At 48.0% G+C, this 14,913-nt stretch overlaps 1 protein-coding gene across 2 annotated transcripts in view; it reads left to right on the forward strand.

The window, feature by feature from the left end:
- Positions 1–14,913, forward strand: part of LOC144828502 (CMP-N-acetylneuraminate-beta-galactosamide-alpha-2,3-sialyltransferase 1-like) — a 289,516-nt gene that overhangs the window by 260,320 nt on the left and 14,283 nt on the right. For both annotated transcript variants that reach the window (XM_078686726.1, XM_078686727.1), the window contains exon 6: positions 8,354–8,473. In XM_078686726.1, the coding sequence (XP_078542852.1) occupies positions 8,354–8,473 (120 nt within the window). The remainder of the gene's footprint in view (positions 1–8,353; positions 8,474–14,913) is intronic.

Raw genomic sequence — 14,913 nt, forward strand, 5'->3', positions numbered from 1 at the left:
TTCCCACCCTGACTACAACTCCTAGAGAGGTTCTAGTAGGAAAACACATAGTGTAGGTAGGTGCACACACCACACCGCACTAGAATCATGTCTCCCACAGGTGAGCGAAGTATGACTCTCCCTGTGGGAGGTGGCCCTCCCAGGGCACCCTCTAGCTATGAAATGCGCAATTTCCAAGAGATGAGACACTTGTATACCTCAAGGAGATTGAAACAGCGTTCCAACCCTACCATTTCCCACCTGATAAAAGTCCTAGAAAGGGCTGATGCTGAGAAGGCCTCTAGACAGGGTCTCTCATTTCAAGCAGAAGAGGTCTTGCCATTTACAGATGATGCAACAGACCCCACTATCATAGGTGAAGATGGGGAGGAACCAGAGGAAGAATCTGATGAAGAAGTTTTCCAAGATAGCCAGCTCCAAGTGGGAAGACTTAGCCAGGCTAACCTAAGCCTACATGGGGCTGACAATGGGGAAAACCCATACAGACCTATTAGTAGACTTAACCAGGGGTATGAGAGGAGAAGGTCTCACTCAGGTGACTCCCACCACTCTCAAGCCTCTAGGGGATCCAATACCCTTGCTCAGAGAAGGATGACATCTCCTGAAAGGAGGGAGCATCAGGCTAGGATGAGGGAAGCTAATCTAAGGATTGAGAGGTAAGAACTAGAAGTTGCCCTTGCCAAGGAGAAGCTTGCCCTAGCTAGAGAGCACAAGTTGGGTGGGTCAAGACCCACTTGTGGCAGCAATATCCCTGGATAAAGACAGGTCCCATGAGAATTCTTGGCACCTGAGTAAGATAGTGCCCCCCTACAAAGTTGGGGATGACATCCACAAGTGGATAACTGCTTTGGAAAGGACCTGCAAAGTCCAGCAGGCCCCCCAGAGTCAGTGGGAAGCTATCTTGTGGCTCTCCTTTGAAGAAAAAGGCAGGGATAAGCTCCTCACAGTTAGTGATGAGCATGCTAATAACTACCCTGTCCTGAAGAGTGCTCTAATTTATGGGTTTGGCCTAACCACTGAACAGTACAGGTTGATGTTCAGAGATACCCAGAAGACACAGACTCAGGACTGGACTGATTTTGTTGATTGTGCCACTAAGGCTCTGGAAGGTTGGTTACTGGGAAGTAAAGTTAAGGACTATACAGGATTGTATAATTTGATCATGAGAGAACAAATCCTTAATAATTGTCAGAACCAGTTGTTGCACCAACACCTGATTGACTCAGATCTGACCTCTGCCCAAGAATTGGGAAAGAAGGCAGACAAATGGGTCAGAACCAGGGTTAAGCAGAAGCCCCAGAACCAAGGTGGTGATCAGAAAAAGGCAGACCAAAACGGTGGGGATCAGAAACAAAAAGACAAGAAGTCTTCTTCAAGCCCCCAAAATACTTCTAATGAGGGGGGTCCCCAAATTCCAAGAAAAAGAAGAAAGAAGGTCCAAAGAAACCTTGATGCAATTATTGTAAAACTGCCTCTCACTGGTTTAGTCAGTGCACCAAGAACGGTACAGCCCCTACCACTGCAGCCCCTAAGGCAACTGCACCCCATAGTACAGTCAGAAGTGGTAGTTCCCAACCCAAGGCTATAGTGGGGTTAACCATGGGTACTGAGGTGGATCCTGGCCTAGTCAGGAGTCCAACTCAAGCTGTCCTGATCTGCGATGTGGACATGGCTATGTCCACTACTGTGAGTCCCAATACTTTGGGCAAGTACAGACAGACACCTTTGATTAATGATAAAGTGGCTCAGGCCTACAGGGACACATGTGCTAGTGTCACTATGGTGACACCTAAGTTTGTGGACCCTGGACAGATTGTACTTGGTGATAAGTACCTGGTGACCAATGCTAGCAATGTCACTACTACACATAGTGTGGCAGTTGTTAATTTCTCCTGGGGAGGGGTAACTGGCCTCAAAAGAGTTGTGGTAAGTGCAGACCTCCCAGTTGAATGTCTTTTGAGCAATGATCTAGAAAACTCAGTATGATCAGAAGGGGAGTATAGGACTCATGCAGAGATGCTATGTATTTCAGCACATGTCCTTGCTATGACCAGGTCACAGGCCAAAAAATGCTTACCAGAACCAGTGCTGGATCTTGAAACAATAGACCAGACACTACCCAAGAGAAAGAGCAAGAGGGTTAAGGCAGTGCCTTCCCCCCTGCCTCAGGTTGAGGATCAGCCCTCCCAGGAGGATGATTTTGTGATCCGAGAGGGAACTGTCCTAGAAGAGCTTGAGCCTGATAAGGTTGAGTTTCTTGGAACAGGGGGACCCTCAAGGGCAGATCGGAGACAGGCTCAATTAGATTGTTCCTCTCTTGAACCCCTCAGACAGCAGGCTGCTGCTGAGGCTGCTGGCAATGCTCAAGGTACCCATAAAGTGTATTGGGATGATGGGCTCCTTTATTCAGAGGCTAGAGACCCCAAGCCTGGTGCTTCCAGGAGGTTGGTTATACCTCTGCAATTTAGGGGCTTCCTTCTTACCTTGGCCCATGATATTCCCTTAGCAGGACACTTGGGCCAGAACAAGACTTGGGACAGGCTTTTCCCTGACTTTAACTGGCCCCATATGTCAGAAGATACCAAGGAGTTTTGTCGCTCCTATGTTACCTGCCAAGCCAGTGGCAAATCAGGTGGCACAACAAAGACCCCCCTCATACCACTACCTATAGTGGGGGTACCCTTTGAGAGAGTGGGGATAGACATTGTAGGACCAATGGACCCCCAAACAGCATCTGGGCACAGATGTATACTGGTGGTAGTGGATCATGCCACCAGGTATCCAGAAGCTATTCCCCTGAGGACCACAACAGCTCCTGTTGTGGCAAGGGCCCTACTTGGAGTTTTCTCCAGAGTGGGGTTTCCAAAGGAGGTTGTCTCTGACAGAGGTGCAAACTTCATGTCAGGATATTTGACTGCCATGTGGAAGGAGTGTGGTGTTAATTACAAATTCACTACACCCTACCATCCACAGTGCAATGGGCTTGTTGAAAGATTCAACAAGACCCTCAAAGGGATGATAAAAGGGTTACCTGAAAAGCTGAGGCGAAGATGGGACATCCTTTTACCCTGCCTTCTGTTTGCTTACAGAGAGGACCCACAAAAGGGGGTTGGCTACAGCCCTTTTGAGCTTTTGTTTGGGCATCCTGTAAGGGGACCCCTATGTCTTGTGAAGGAAGGATGGGAGTTACCTCTCAAAAAGCCTAAGCAGGAAATAGTAGACTATGTACTTGGTCTCCGCTCCAGGATGGCTGAGTATATGGAGAAGGCTTCTAAAAACCTTGAGGATGGCCAAGAACTCCAAAAAGCTTGGCTTGACCAAAAAGCTGTGCTGACTGAGTACCAGCCAGGACAGAAGGTGTGGGTGATGGAGCCAGTGGCCCCAGCAGCACTCCAGGACAAATGGTCTGGACCCCACACAATTGTTGAGAAAAAGGGAGAGGTCACCTACTTGGTGGACCTTGGCACCCCTAGGAGCCCCCACAGGGTGCTCCATGTCAACAGACTTAAAGCACATGTTGACAGGGCAGACATGGGCTTGCTCATGGCTACAGATGAGGGACAGGAGGAAGAGAGTGACCCTCTCCCAGACCTGTTGACTCAGAACCCTGATGATGGTTCAGTTGATGGAGTGGCCTTGGCAGGCAGCCTCACTGACCAGCAGCAACAGGGCTGCAGACAAGTTCTGCAGGCCTTTAGACATATGTTTTCATTAAAACCTAGTCAGACTAACTGGTGCACCCATGAGGTGGACACTGGTGACCGTCTGCCTGTGAAGAGTAAAAATCTACAGGCAACCTGACCATGTCAGGGACTGTATAAAGACTGAGGTGCAGAAAATGCTTGAGTTGGGAATAATTGAGCCATCAGAGAGCCCCTGGGCCAGCCCAGTAGTCCTTGTACCAAAACCTCACACCCAAGATGGTAAGAGAGAGATGAGGTTCTGTGTGGACTATAGAGGTCTCAATGCTGTCACTAGGACAGATGCTCACCCAATTCCAAGAGCAGATGAACTCATTGATAGATTGGCTTCTGCCAAGTTTCTGAGCACATTTGTTTTGACAGCTGGCTATTGACAAATCAGGTTAGCTGAGGATTCCAAGGCCAAAACTGCTTTCTCAACCCCAGGAGGTCATTATCATTTTGTCGTAATGCCCTTTGCCTTGAAGAATGCACCTGGCACTTTCCAAAGGTTGGTGAACCTTACTGGGTTGGATGACTTTTGTGCAGCTTATCTTGATGATATTGCTGTCTTCAGCTCCACCTGGGAGGATCACCTGATCCACCTGAAGAAGGTTTTAGAGGCCCTGCAAAAGGCAGGCCTAACTATCAAGGCCACAAAGTGCCAGATAGGGAAGAGTAAGGTTGTGTACCTGGGCCACCTTGTAGGCGGGAGTCAAGTTCAACCACTCGAGAGTAAGATCCAGACCATCAAGGACTGGGCTCCTCCAACCACCCAGACACAGGTCAGAGCTTTCATGGGCCTGTCTGGTTACTACAGACAATTTGTCAAGACTTATGGGTCCATTGTGACACCACTCAATGATTTGACTTCTAAGAAGATGGCAAAAAAGGTTCAGTGGACAGTTAGCTGTCAAAAGGCATTTGATGACCTGAAGAAGGCCCTGTGCTCTGCACATATCTTAAAGAGTCCTGACTACTCCAAAGAGTTTATTGTCCAAACAGATGCTTCTGAGTTGGGGGTGGGAGCTGTGCTTTCACAACTTAATGTAGATAGTCAAGACCAGCCCATTGCTTTTATTAGCAGAAGGCTGACCCCTAGAGAGAAACGTTGGTCAGATATTGAGAGGGAGGCGTTTGCTGTGGTTTGGGCCCTGAAGAAGTTGAGACCATACTTGTTTGGCACTCACTTCAAAATTCAGACAGACCATAAGCCCCTTTTGTGGCTAAATCAGATGAAGGGTGAGAATCCCAAACTGCTCAGGTGGTCCATTTCCCTACAGGGGATGGACTTTACAGTGGAGCACAGACGAGGGACTGACTATGGCAATGCAGATGGTCTCTCCAGGTATTTCCACTTTGAACATGAAGACACAACTGGTCAAGGTTAGTCTAATGTCGCTGCGTTTGGGGGGGTTATGTAGGAGAGTAGGGTCTGCTTTCATATGGTCACCCCATTTTTTGCTTTTTGCTTCACTGGTTTTCGACTTAATGTGGCTGTGGGCCTGCTAATCAGACCCACAGCCCTGCTGTTCTCTCTCTAAATTTCACACCATGTACTTCAGGTACATCACCAATTGGGATTTGGGTCACTCTTATGAGTCCTTGTACAGTGTACTATAGGTACCCAGGGCATAGGTGCACCCAAGGCCTACCAGGGGCTGCAGCATATCTTTTGCCACCCCTGGCTGGCCATCCAAACTGACACAACTGGCTGATCACTCAGCTGGGGCAAGGTCATGTAATCACCCCTTGCTTAGATATAGTATACCTAAATCTAACCTTATATCTGGACACATATACACCTATAAGTCACTCCTATGGCAGGCCTTAACAATCCTGAAGGCAGAGTGCTTGGTTTTATGTGAGATGGTGCTCTAGCATGAGCTGAGCCTGTCTGCAGCTTTCTGAACCATGTCCTTATAGCTGTTCTAGGATATTGCCTTACCATATACTCTTAAGTGCATTATTTACCTCGCAGTCAGATGCTAACTTTGGTTTGGCTTTATCAAAACATGTCGTGTAAGGTGTCATACGCTTTAGAATACTACCCCCTCGCCAGTTCTGGCGACGGGGTAGCATTCCACCCTTCTAGAGGGAGAAGACATGTTACTTCCATTAATCCCGGTTAAAGTTAACCAGAGCCCCAGCATCACAAAATGGATGCTGCTGCCACAGACACAAGTCTGACCTCCTGTTGCTGGGAGTCCTTCCAGCGAGGGAGGCTTGGACAATAGGTTTCCTGTCACAAGGAGGTGCTAGCACCACCCCAGACAGGCTATAGTGTATTAGGGCAGGGAGGGCTGAATGAAAGGAGACACTGCTTGGGGCACACAAGGTGTCCCATGCATAGGCTAGTTCAAACCGGTGCTGGGGCACTCCAGCCCCAGCTCTGGCGCGAAACTGGACAAAGGGAAAGGGGTGTAACCACCCCCTTCCTGGGTCCCACCCATAGGAGGGACCTAGCAGGTAATCCAGCCCCTAGATTTGGTATATAGGTAGGAGCTGAGTCCCAAGACTTTAGATTTATCCTGACTGAAACTCTGATACGAAACTCTGGACCCTTCGACATCCTACTCGATGTAGAAGACTGAAGAATCTCCCTTTTGGTCAAGGAGTGACCACCCTGTGCAAGCAGGCACCATCAAGCGCTCAATGGTTTGCTTTGTCGTTGCTCCCGCCGGAGCTTGAACACAGAGCCTGACAAGACCCTGACTTCCAGACATCCAACAGCCTGATCCACAGCCACAGCAAAGCTGAGACCCGTGGAGGCGACGAGAGACGTGGGACCAGCCATCTTGGAAAGCCAGCATATTGCTTTCCGTGCAACTTCTGAGGCACCCTCGAAGTTGTGCATTGGGGATTGAGAAGCCCCAGCCCCGAGCACCAACTGCACCGAAGATCACCTCTCCACACTCACTGAGTGCTGCGTGGGGCCCTTTTGCATTTTCCTGCTTGACGCGTCTGTCCGGTCACTTGCCCGTTGGCTAGTGGCCTCTGTGATGACGAAACCTTGATTTTCCAATGCTGGTCTGGTTGTTCCAGACTGGCCCTTGCTCCCCTGAAAAGGAGCAGCCCATCAGACCTTGCTGGTCTGATCCACAAGCCATCTTCGATTCCTGCATGGGTTGCATTTGCCAAAGCCTGTTGATTCCGAATCGAGAACCGACACGGCCGACAGCGAGAGCCTTTGTGGGACAGTCCGTGCTCAGCTCCTGCTCATCGTCGACACCTCCTGGTCCACGTGGCAGCAGAGACAAGCTTCGCGACATCACCTGATTGCTCCCCGACATCGCCTGGTTCCTTCCTGGTTCCATCCTGGTCACTGGCTAGTGACCCAGACTCTGTCCCCTCTGCTTTCAGGTACTCTTCATCCTCGATCCGCCCTTGGATCCAACCGGACTCTTCTCTCCTGGTCGCCTGCAGCATCTTTTCTCCAAGGCTCTATAGAACCCCACGACGAAACCCGACACACTTTTGGACCTATGCACCCGCTTCCTGTGGGTGAGGTAACGCGAGTACTGCAGTGCTCCTGTGAGGAGTAACTCTCCTAGTGTCCTCGTTTCAAGTGGTTAGCTTCTAGTCCAGTCGGAAGACTCCCAAACCTTTAACTTTCTAACTTTACGCACCCATTGACTTCTATGTGTGCACGTGTGTGCATTTAGACACTGCACCCGCATCCCGTAGACCTCCTGCTCCCTAACTACTGTTAGTCCAGTGTATCCCCAGCGATTCCCAAGTCCCTAGGGCTTACCATTGTTCGTGACGTGGTTCTTATACCACTATTTTAGTATGTGGTTTAGCGGGCCACCAGGGCCTATCCATATTTGTGCAACTTTTGTATGTTATATTAAGTTACTTGTTATGCGCTTGTGCTTCTGTGCTCATAAAGAGTTCAGAGTTTTTTTTAATAAATAAATACATATATATTTTGAATATATAACCTGTGTGGTATCCTTTCATTTGGTATTAAAGGGATTGCATATGGTAAAACAGCTGGCTTCACACGCCCTCTTGAGTTTAGCCTAAGACTGCTTTTGTCCATGCTACCACTAGAATAGCTGGTCTATAAGGTTGACTTTACAACCATCCCCATAAGGGTTGTTTGGACTGGTGCAAGGTGCTCACTAGAATAGTGAACATCATATACCAGGCCAACTTCTCACACTCATTACCTGCAACACCTCAGCAGGGCTGTTCATTTCTCTGTTCAATCCCGTTAACTTACAAACACTTTGCACTGCCTATGCACTGACCCTCCTGTGTTTCAGCAGTATACAGCGAATGAAATTACTTTACAAGATCATGGGAGCCGGCACCATAGATAGTAGCATATCCAAATAAAATGTATTATCAAAGTAATTTGTATCCTTCTCCTGGGCTAAACATGATAAATTCCTCTCAAGACTGAAGGTCGCAGGAGGTTATTAAATATGTTGTGCTACAAAAAGTTCAACCTGATTTTTAGCTTAGTTCATTATTCTCCACAACCTCAGAAATCACACAGTTTGGTACCACAAAACAGTTCTGCCTCCACAGTCATCATTTTAGCTATATAGACCATATCACATACAATGTCTGTGTGTGTTTCTTTTAAGGTAATGTGACTTAAAATGTAACTCTGTAATATATATTTATATATCATTATAGATTTATGGCTCTTTTTTTTGCAGATATTAATCTTTAATCCCGCATTCATGAAATATGTTGACTTCAACTGGATGGAAAAACATGGCCGGTATCCCTCCACTGGAATTATGTGCTTAATATTTGCACTCCATGTTTGTGATCAGGTACAATTTTGTGAATTATTCCGGCGAATTACATTACATTAAATGTGCGGAAACAGTATGTGTAAGCAGTGATTAAAACAAAGCATAGTTTGCAGTATGACCATGTAATAAATTCACATAGTGCGCATGACAAGGAAAGCAGCATTTAGATGGGGTGTGAAAATAGAAAGGTAGCCCGCAGAGAACACACCTTTAGAAATGATTGCAAATTAAGGGTCATATGTACAATGAAATGGCGTAGTGTGGAGCTGCGACAAATTTGGCAGCGCTGTACTTCGGCATTTCCAAAATACAGGGATGCACCATATTTACAACGATACCCCCGTGTTTTCCCTAGCACTGGTGCTAAAATTAGCTGCCTAGTGCCAACACAGGCACCCTTGCAGCATAGTGCAAGAGTGTCTGCATTGCAGAGAATGATTGTTTATGTCCAGGAAGAGCACATAAACAATCAATAATTGTGATTTGTTACTGCAGCACACATAGAAGTAGCAAATCGTCAATATTTAGTGATAATTTATGTGTAGAAAGGGACACCTTCCTGCACTTAAACAGTCATTCATGGTGTTTTACTCATTCTGTGTGTGCTGCAGTCTGCAGGACCCATAAAAAAGCAAAAACCAAGAGATCTAAAAGTATTTCTCCTAATTTTGTCATTCTAACGCCTGCTCTTGTATGGCGTTAGTTTTTGTTATGCCTCAGATTTACAGACCCTTGTAAATCTGGTGTTGTGGTGGAATGCCCATAGCAACACCCATTACTCGCCCCTTTTATGCAGATACCTGTGTGAAAGGGTACCATATTAAAAGCGGCATTAAGCTACAAAAAGTGGCTTAGCGCCACTTTGTAAATAGAGAGTAGGGCATTACGCCACTGGAACTTCAGTAAAAGTGACGTTTCTGTGGTCAATGTCTTTGTAAAATGCAGCTAGCTGTGGGAACCGTTCATAGATCTGACCTACTCGTTATTTCTCCACAATATTGATAAGCAGTCCAATCATGCCATTTATTAGGGCTCGCCCCTTTCCTATTCCGCAGGAATAGGAAAAGAGCCCTAATGCAGTTAAACCAAACTTCAGGCCAAGGGCTCTCCTCCAGAGGATTTTGGACAGTTCACGTGAATCACAATCACGTGACCTGCTCCAATGCATGAGCCTTCCCCCTGGCAGCAGCATTTCTTCACGGCCGCCAGGCCACTTCAAAGGGTTCCGCTGCCCCGCCCCCTGCTTCACGGCCATCTGTTCCCCAGCACCTCCCCTCTCTCTCCCCTAATTATTCACTGCATGGCCCTCCCACCTTCAGCCTCTTCCTCTGCAGTGCACTCTCTCCCCCCTACCTCCTCCTCACCCCAACATTGGTCTCTCACACCACAGGCTGCATTCCGGCAATGAAAACATCTAGCTCGGTAGCCATATGATAATTAAAAGTTAAACTGGGAAAGAACAACGCATGTCTCGTGTCACAAGATAAGCCCCTTATGCACAACAGTATTACATGCCTTCCAGCGCCACCAGAGGGCAATTCTGGACAATATCCCGTTACCTTCCTAGACTCTGGCCGCCGGTGATTAACGCTTACCTTTCCTGTCGCGGTATCCTTCAAACCTGGACAGATGATTGTAGCAGGCGCTAAGTAAACTATCTGGACAAGTTTACCGCTTTTTGAAACGCCGGATTGCGTTTCTTGGCAAACATTAGTTTAATAAATATTTTGCCAATGTTAGGTTCCAGTTAATGTGCACCGTCACCCCTCCCCCCATGGACTGTCTCCGTGTGCACTCTGGTGGCATCTTCTGCTGCCAAGTGGTGTCAACTGTTTGTTTGTGCTCCCTTTATTTCCCAAAAAAATGCTGGGAGCTGCTGCTTTGAAATGACCCTGTTTGGTGGTTGTCTCTTCTTACCATGCTCAAGGGGTCACTCACCTAGCCCTGTGGCCCCCCTTTCGATTTGCATGAGCCTTCTTGAGCTCTTGACTAAGTTCTAATGGTTCACAACGTGCTGGGTTGTAAATGATCCAAAATCCTTTCACTTTTATTCGCTGCTTGTCGAAGACAAGCCTGGTACCAAGGGGTCCCTGTTCCCCACTGTAGCTGCCTGCCACCCTCTTTGCACGTATTTCTTGATACTTGAGGAGCGCCAGTTACCAGCGCAGTGCACATTCACTGATTCTGGCTCTGACGCTTATTGCTCAATATCTGCAGCATTAAACAAACTGGAGGGCTTCTCGCCTCTTTCGCAAGTGTGCCTGCCATTTTAACCCTTGCTTTTTCTTCCCCGGGCCTGGCCTTTGCTCCGTCTCCTTGTGCTCCAAGGCCGGAGCTCAGCGACTCTCGCAATTCAACAAAACAGAAGGGCTTGTCATCTCCTCTGCAGGCCCTCTCTGCCTGTGACGTTCCATCTTTGCTTTTGTCCCCCAGGACCTGGCTTCAGCTCCGTCTCCACATGCTCCAAGGGTGAGTCTCAGTGACACTTTGAGCCACCGCTCATGCTTGCTCCACACTGGTCTTCTCTCATTGCAGCTGGAGCTGTTGGGCTGGTTCGTCTCCCGATCCCGGTGTCTTGGTGGTGCGGTGAGCTCTGTTCACGCTGCTGTGGTGGTGATCCTGCTTCCAGTGGTGGTGCTTTTTCTGGGGTTCGCGGCACCACCCAGATTATCTCAGGTCCTGGTGCTATGGTGGAGACTTTTCCAAAAGCGTCACCCTTTTCCCTTAATAAATGACGGTAGAATCGAATCGCAGATGCTATATCAATCGTGTCAACTCCTTAAGCCTACAGTGGCACAGACCTTGCTTGAAGGTACTCGGGAAACACAAGACATTAATAACAATGAAGGAACACACACTCTGTGAGCAAAATCACTACTAGTAATCCATTGCAGCGTTGCTGGGCTATGTGCAAAGTATGTTGTTTTGTTTTTGGTTTTTTTTAAGTCTAAAAATATATTGTGTAAACTGAAATATTAATAACTTGTTGTTGGCATACAGCACTTGCTCCTGTAGATTTTCTTATTACTAGTTCTACAAAAAAGAATGGTATATTTATTCCAAGGTCCTTATCTAATACATTCAGGAATCACTTTAGAAGGATGAAAGGGTGAGTCAGTCCTACGGTGTTCCAGTTTGTGAGTCGCAAACTGAACGTACAAAGCAGGCGCTAAATAAACTATCTGGACAAGTTTACCGCTTTCTGAAACGCCGGATTGCGTTTCTTGGCAAACATTAGTTTAAAAAATATTGTGCCGATGTTCGGTTCCAGTTAATGTGCACTGTCTCGCTACCTGCGAAGTCAAGGCGCTCGCATCCACCGGCTTCTCTGTTTAATTATATAAGAAGTGGGAGCCGTCGGATTTTCCTGGCCATTAAACATTTTTTATAGCATCTCTTATTTCCTACCCCAGCTAAGGCGCTACCTGATACTTCACCCCATGCCTCTGTAAAACCCTGCACGGGGAATTCTGTGCAAAACGTTCTCGCGCGCAGTAGTGTTTCCGCCACATGCCTGTGAAAGTGGCTGTGAAAAACAGATACTGAATCAGACGGAAAGTCTAAGGGAAAAAAAAATCCCCAAACATTGCATGATAGTCTCTAAGCAGTTCCATCTGTCAAGCAGAAATTTTAGGCTAATAGCCTGTGGCCATCTCTCTCTGCAGTCCACTACCTGCCTTTGTCCTATTAAATCTCTTCGTTCCTCTACCAAAAAAAGCCATCAGTGCACACTTTCGCCAGGCACACAACACCAACCGTCAGTGCACGCTTTCACCAGGCATACACCCCACCAGCCATCAGTGCACGATTCCAACAGGCACACACACATCACCAGCCATCAGTGCACGTTTCCACCAGGCACACACACCACTAGCCATTAGTGCATGTTTCCTCTAGACACACACACCACCAGCCATCATCACCAGTCAGTGCATGCTTCCATCATGCACACACACTACTAGCTGTCTGTGCACGCTTCCAACAGACACACACCACCAGCCGTCAGTGCACACTTTCTTCAGGCAGACACACACCGCCAGCTGACAGTGCACGTTTTAACAGGCATACACAACACCAGCTATATTTACATGCTTCCACCAGGCACACACACCACTGTTTGTCAGTGCATCCACAAACATCAGGCATCAGACATCCACAAACGTCAAGCATCCACAAGCATCAGACATCCACAAGCATCAGACATCCACAAGCGTCAGACATCCACAAGCGTCAGACATCCACAAGCGTCAGACATCCACAAGCGTCAGGCATGCACAAGCGTCAGGCATGCACAAGCGTCAGGCATTCACAAGCTTCAAGCATTCACAAGCATCAGACATCCACAAGCATCAGACATCCACAAGCGTCAGACATCCACAAGCGTCAGGAATCCACAAGCGTCAGACATCCACAAGCATCAGACATCCAAAAGCTTCAGACATCCACAAGCGTCAGGTATGCACAAGCGTAAGGCATGCACAAGCTTCAAGCATTCACAAGCTTCAAGCATTCACAAACATCAGACATCCACAAGCGTCAGACATCCACAAGCGTCAGACATCCACAAGCGTCAGACATCCACAAGCGTCAGACATCCACAAGCAACAGACATCCACAAGCAACAGACATCCACAAGCAACAGACATCCACAAGCAACAGACATCCACAAGCATCAGGCATCAGACATCCAGAAGCATCAGACATCCAGAAGCATCAGACATCCACAAACATCTAAAAGCATCAGACGTCCACAAACATCTAGAAGCATCAGACGTCCACAAGCCTCAGACGTCCACAAGCATCAGGCATCCACAAGCATCAGACATCAGACAACCAGGAGCATCAGACATCCACGAGCATCAGGCGTCCACAAGCATCAGGCGTCCACAAGCATCAGGCGTCCACAAGCATCAGGCGTCCACAAGCATCAGGCGTCCACAAGCATCAGGCATCCACAAGCGTCAGGCGTCCACAAGCAACAGACATCCACAAGCGTCAGGCATCCACAAGCGTCAGGCATCCACAAGCGTCAGGCATCCACAAGCGTCAAGCATCCACAAGCAACAGACATCCACAAGCATCAGACATCCACAAGCATCAGACATCCACAAGCATCAGACATCCACAAGCGTCAGACATCCACAAGCGTCAGACATCCACAAGCGTCAGACATCCACAAGCGTCAGGTATGCACAAGCGTAAGGCATGCACAAGCGTCAGGCATTCACAAGCTTCAAGCATTCACAAGCGTCAGACATCCACAAGCGTCAGACATCCACAAGCGTCAGACATCCACAAGCGTCAGGTATGCACAAGCGTAAGGCATTCACAAGCTTCAAGCATTCACAAGCTTCAAGCATTCACTAGCATCAGACATCCACACGCATCAGACATCCACAAGCATCAGACACCCACAAGCGTCAGACACCCACAAGCGTCAGACATCCACAAGCGTCAGACATCCACAAGCGTCAGACATCCACAAGCGTCAGACATCCACAAGCGTCAGACATCCACAAAGACATCCACAAGCGTCAGACATCCACAAGCAACAGACATCCACAAGCAAAAGACATCCACAAGCAACAGACATTCACAAGCAACAGACATCCACAAGCAACAGAGATCCACAAGCAACAGACATCCACAAGCATCAGACACCCACTAGCATCAGACACCCACAAGCATCAGACACTCACAAGCATCAGACACTCACAAGCATCAGACATCCATAAGCATCGGACATCCACAAGCATCAGACATCCACAAGCATCAGGCATCCACAAGCGTCAGACATCCACAAGCGTCAGACATCCACAAGCGTCAGACATCCACAAGCGTCAGGCATGCACAAGCGTCAGGCATGCACAAGCGTCAGGCATTCACAAGCTTCAAGCATTCACAAGCATCAGACATCCACAAGCGTCAGACATCCACAAGCAACAGACATCCACAAGCAACAGACATCCACAAGCAACAGACATCTACAAGCAACAGACATCCACAAGCAACAGACATCCACAAGCAACAGACATCCACAAGCAACAGACATCCACAAGCAACACACATCCACAAGCAACAGACATCCACAAGCGTCAGACATCCACAAGCGTCAGGCATCAGACATCCACAAGCGTCAGGCATCCACAAGCAAAACAAGCAACAGACATCCACAAGCAACAGACATCCACAAGCAACAGACATCCACAAGCGTCAGACATCCACAAGCGTCAGACATCCACAAGCGTCAGGTATGCACAAGCGTAAGGCATGCACAAGCGTCAGGCATTCACAAGCTTCAAGCATTCACAAGCTTCAAGCATTCACAAGCGTCAGACATCCACAAGCGTCAGACATCCACAAGCAACAGACATCCACAAGCAACAGACATCCACAAGCAACAGACATCTACAAGCAACAGACATCCACAAGCAACAGACATCCACAAGCAACAGACA

The sequence above is a fragment of the Lissotriton helveticus genome, chromosome 4_1 (genome assembly GCF_964261635.1).
Source record: "Lissotriton helveticus chromosome 4_1, aLisHel1.1, whole genome shotgun sequence".
NCBI lineage: Eukaryota > Metazoa > Chordata > Amphibia > Caudata > Salamandridae > Lissotriton > Lissotriton helveticus.